We start from the raw sequence: 4,927 nt of genomic DNA, 5'->3' as shown, positions 1-4,927 counted from the left end.
ATAGATGTGAGCCACGCCCAGGCGGATGTACAGAGATGTATGTAGATGTGAGCCACGCCCAGGGGGATGTACAGAGGCGTGTGTAGACATGAGCCACGCCCAGGGGGATGTACGAGGCGTGTGTAGACGTGAGCCACGCCCAGATGGATGTACAGAGGCGTGTGTAGATGTGAGCCACGCCCAGGCGGATGTACAGAGATGTATGTAGATGTGAGCCACGCCCAGGGGGATGTACAGAGGCGTGTGTAGACGTGAGCCACGCCCAGGGGGATGTACAGAGGCGTGTGTAGACGTGAGCCACGCCCAGGGGGATGTACAGAGGCGTGTGTAGACGTGAGCCACGCCCAGGGGGATGTACAGAGACGTGTGTAGATATGAGCATATGTTGTGTTTGTGCAGGCCTGATGTGCACTGTGGCAGCCAGGCAGACGACACAAAGCGGCACTTCATCATGCAGCAGCAGGAGACCGCCGCCAGTTAATGCCATGGTCAGTCCACCGGCTTCACAGTTAATGCCATGGTCAGTCCACCGGCCTCACAGTTAATGCCATGGTCAGTCCACCGGCCTCACAGTTAATGCCATGGTCAGTCCACCGGCCTCACAGTTAATGCCATGGTCAGTCCACTGGCCTCACAGTTAATGCCATGGTCAGTCCACCGGCCTCACAGTTAATGCCATGGTCAGTCCACTGGCCTCACAGTTAATGCCATGGTCAGTCCACTGGCCTCACAGTTAATGCCATGGTCAGTCCACCGGCCTCACAGTTAATGCAATGGTCAGTCCACCGGCCTCACAGTTAATGCCATGGTCAGTCCACCGGCCTCACAGTTAATGCCATGGTCAGTCCACCGGCCTCACAGTTAATGCAATGGTCAGTCCACCGGCCTCACAGTTAATGCCATGGTCAGTCCACCGGCCTCACAGTTAATGCAATGGTCAGTCCACCGGCCTCACAGTTAATGCCATGGTCAGTCCACCGGCCTCACAGTTAATGCCATGGTCAGTCCACCGGCCTCACAGTTAATGCAATGGTCAGTCCACCGGCCTCACAGTTAATGCCATGGTCAGTCCACCGGCCTCACAGTTAATGCAATGGTCAGTCCACCGGCCTCACAGTTAATGCCATGGTCAGTCCACCGGCTTCACAGTTAATGCCATGGTCAGTCCACCGGCCTCACAGTTAATGCCATGGTCAGTCCACCGGCTTCACAGTTAATGCCATGGTCAGTCCACCGGCCTCACAGTTAATGCCATGGTCAGTCCACTGGCCTACTCTGACAAAAGTTTGTTTGGATTTGGTCAACAAAGATGAATTGTGTGACAAATAAAGAAAGCACAAGGCTAGGGGCTGCACCTGATACTTTCTTGTAATGAAATAACATTTGTTTTACTCCAGTACAGTTTGTGGAAAAGTTTTCAGTTTTTTTGTGGAAAGCGCTTATGAACTCACTGTGAATAATTATGCTCATAATGCATTAAGAAAGTGAGCGCTGCATGTGGACTGCTGTAAAGAGTAAAACTGAACTAGGTCGTACCTTTATCATATTTTATTGAATAGAAAACACACTTAGAAGAAATGTTGTCCACACTATTTTTTTATTGTCCACAGTCATTACACCTTTAACCTGAAATTCTTTTTGTAAACAAGACTTTTTTCCTACTACAACTCTTCCTACTCTTTTTGTTTTGATAAAGAAGCAAGCAAACTGACTTTTTTCTTTTGGGATATTGTGGTTGATTCAAAAGCCAGATTTGTTTTTTGTTTTGTTTTCTTGCTTTAAAAATACCTAATTATTGAATTAAGATTACATTAAGGTTCAATGTATTACTATAGGTAATTCCAGGCAAAGCAATATAATATCCATGGAGACAAGCAGGTGGCGAACCCTTCATACTGCAAAAGTGCATCTTAAAAACCCTAAACATGACCGAAAATGTTGTCTATTTAAATTTTGCCTCCATTAGAATTTCGCACCGTCAGACAGTGTTTGTTTATTACTGTTTATCATTTACAGACTTATTCTAATAGAACACAGTGACTTGTCGGCAGATACAGAATCAGTCGAGCCGTAAAACATGATCAGAAAAGATATACAACTTTCTGCTTCTTCTCCGTAACTCTCATCCTCTCTTTTCTTCCAGATTGTGACCGAGCACTGTTCCCGTTTGGACCCCGCCCTTTCTGCATGTCGCCCCGCCTCCTCTGCATCGCCACTACTCTTCACCCGGACCACTCTCCCCTCTGTAAATGAAGCCCTCCTCTCCTCCTCTCTCCTCCTCTTCTCTCCTCTTCCCTGGCCTTGCCCTTTCGAATCACCGTGAGCTAAAAGCGTTTTGTTTTCGTTGCTTCGTCCGACTCGGCGGTGTGTTGATTTCCTTCGCTCAGGGCCGCCTCGCGATCGTCCACCGCTGTAAATAACAGTAGAAGTATGTAGGCTCCGGTGTGGGTTCTTTTGACCAGCAACTGCCCGCCACTTTGCGCTCACCACGTGGACCACGGCATTCCCGCGAGCATACCTGACCCCCACCATAAATTAAAACCGTAACAGAAGAAGCGGCGCGCTGCATGTACGCCGCTTCGCTTGGGGGTCGCTTTCCCCGGCGGCTGCATGAGGCTCTCGGAGAAGGCTGAGCGATTTGCACAGATGTTTAAAAAAATAAAAATAACTAAACACGTCCACCCTTTACGTAGTGTTCATGCCCCCGTTTCGTTTGAATCCAAATATGATCCCAAAAGAAATGCAAACATAAGATCAGGGAGAGTCCACTGTTGCGATGTGTATCTATGTAAATGCGAAAAATGCTTAGGTCTTTAGGCGGGCATTTGAAAACGGTGATTCATTGCTTAATGTCGATCCCAAAAAAGTGCGGAAAGTTCCTCAGTTTTATCTTTCATAAAGCGGAAAATGTAGAGTAGTTTGACTAATACTTTTTTTGGTAATCATAATCTTTGAATCATAAACCAGATCGCAAATATATCTGTCAATCAAGAGCATTAGAAAGTAGTGCTGAACTTTAGCTCCATAGAACAATATCAATGTAATCTACTTGTTTTATCGTTTTATTTTTATTCAAGGTTGGTACTAATAACACTGCATTTGATAAATATCTTTATAGTTAACTTGACTTGATTTCATTTTGGTTTAGATTTATTTACCAGATCTTTTGACTTGTTCAAACCAATTTTCTTATTATTTTTTAATCAAATATGAACAAATTCTTACTGTTAATGTAAAAATACACTCCAAAACTCATCTTCTTATTTGATGTCCTGCCAAAGCAAAGTTTTTTTAAGGTAATTATAAATAAAGGCAATATTAGATCAAATTAGATGGTGTTTATTTAAAATCAACAATTAACGTACTTTTTTTGAGCAACGTAAGACAAACTAATCAAACTCAATATGAAATCATGTCATTTTAACTGAAGTAGACTTTTACTTTTGCAGTGTGGACTAATGGAAAGCCATGTGCGGTTGTGTTTTGAAAGTGTTAACGTTTTTTTTAGATGTTCTGAACTCAAGCAGCCACTTGAGTTTGAGGACACTGAAAAAAACGGAATGTTTACTTCCTCGTTGTGAATCCTGACCAGCCAATCAGGAGAGAGGAAGACGAGGCAGATCTGAAAAGCATTTTGAGTGACATGTGACGTGATGGAAGCAGCGATGTTGTTTGGATTGAAAGGAAAGTTCACCAAAGTCAAAATGATATTATTTATTTTCTTATTAGACCCTTTGTAAAGACATAGCTTGAAATATTTAAACTTTAATTGTATATTTTGTATGTCATTTTTATTTTATTTATGATTTAAGGGTATTTATTGTCTGAGCTAATGCTACTGTATGATACAAAATGAACATTGTGAAAATATAATATCTTAATCTTACTAAACTCATGTCAATCATTGAAATTTGACATCTCAGGGCTGTCCATCCAAGTCAGAGAAAACAACGTTTGAGTTTTATGTTATGCTAAAACAAAAGAATTTCAACGTAAAGGTTTTGTTCACACTAAACATTGAAAGTGATTAAGATTATTCTTGTTTGATCTCAATATTTTTGGGACGTGTGAATAGTGTGTAATGACATTTTTACTGATTTGTTTTGGAAAGTAAAATCTTGTCTTCAGAGTCGAATTGCAGATTTGCCGTGCTAGCTTGCCGCGCTAACTTGGCGTGCTAGCTTGTTGTAACTTTTTGGACTTCATTAAGAAATATAATCATGTATGAATTGGCACAGCTTTCTCATCATCAACTGACAAACTGAAAAAAACAAATTAATTTTAGCCTACAATGGGGCTAATTTTGGCTAATTCTTTTTAGAACTTCTGGATGACTTTTGCTTGGTGTGAACATTACCTGCAACATTTAGAACCTATTATATGGTTCAAATCATGTACAACTATCTAAAACATTGCAAACTGGATATCACTGTCTATTTGACCTGTATGTCCATGTGCATATTGTTAGCCCTGTACTAAGCTAGATGCTAACGGGAGGTGTATGCTAGCTGCCCGGAGGTTACAGATGTTGTTTTCCCGTACATGATTCTGCTGTAGTGTCGACATGGGGTTACCATGGAGACCTGTTTATTCCTCCATCACTGCTGTAAACTTGTATGTGCAATGTGTTGTAGTAAAATATAATAAACTTGTAGAAAGAATGTGTCTGTTTTGAGTTTTTGATGACGGTTCTGGGCGACTCAAATCAAACATTAAAACCCAAGAAGGCGCTCAATCAAACAAGATATGGATCCAATTAAGTTCATTTATCAACCCGGACATCGCCCGTCCCCTCCGTTTTTGGACTTTGTAAAGTGAATACACCAAAGCCACTTGTTCTTCCATCGCACAGCTACAGGGGGAAACAACAACCCCTCCACTGCACATGTGCGCTGGGACGCCTTTATTGGACAGGGGCGTCTGCCTT

The 4,927-nt window shown here is 42.5% G+C and overlaps 1 protein-coding gene across 2 annotated transcripts in view; it reads left to right on the top strand.

Annotated features, from left to right (window-relative positions):
• Positions 1 to 4,661, top strand: part of kif5aa (kinesin family member 5A, a) — a 35,888-nt gene extending 31,227 nt beyond the window's left edge. For both annotated transcript variants that reach the window (XM_072448788.1, XM_072448787.1), the window contains exons 28-29: positions 400 to 488; positions 2,144 to 4,661. In XM_072448788.1, the coding sequence (XP_072304889.1) occupies positions 400 to 481 (82 nt within the window). In that variant the 3' untranslated portion in view covers positions 482 to 488; positions 2,144 to 4,661. The remainder of the gene's footprint in view (positions 1 to 399; positions 489 to 2,143) is intronic.
• Positions 4,662 to 4,927: the final 266 nt, after the last annotated feature.

Source organism: Eucyclogobius newberryi, unplaced genomic scaffold, assembly GCF_026437365.1.
Source record: "Eucyclogobius newberryi isolate DKJ021-1_F unplaced genomic scaffold, fEucNew1.0.hap1 SCAF_17, whole genome shotgun sequence".
Classification (NCBI taxonomy): Eukaryota; Metazoa; Chordata; class Actinopteri; order Gobiiformes; family Gobiidae; genus Eucyclogobius; species Eucyclogobius newberryi.
Note: the sequence above shows the minus strand (reverse complement) of the source record. Positions and strands in the feature narration are given on the sequence as shown.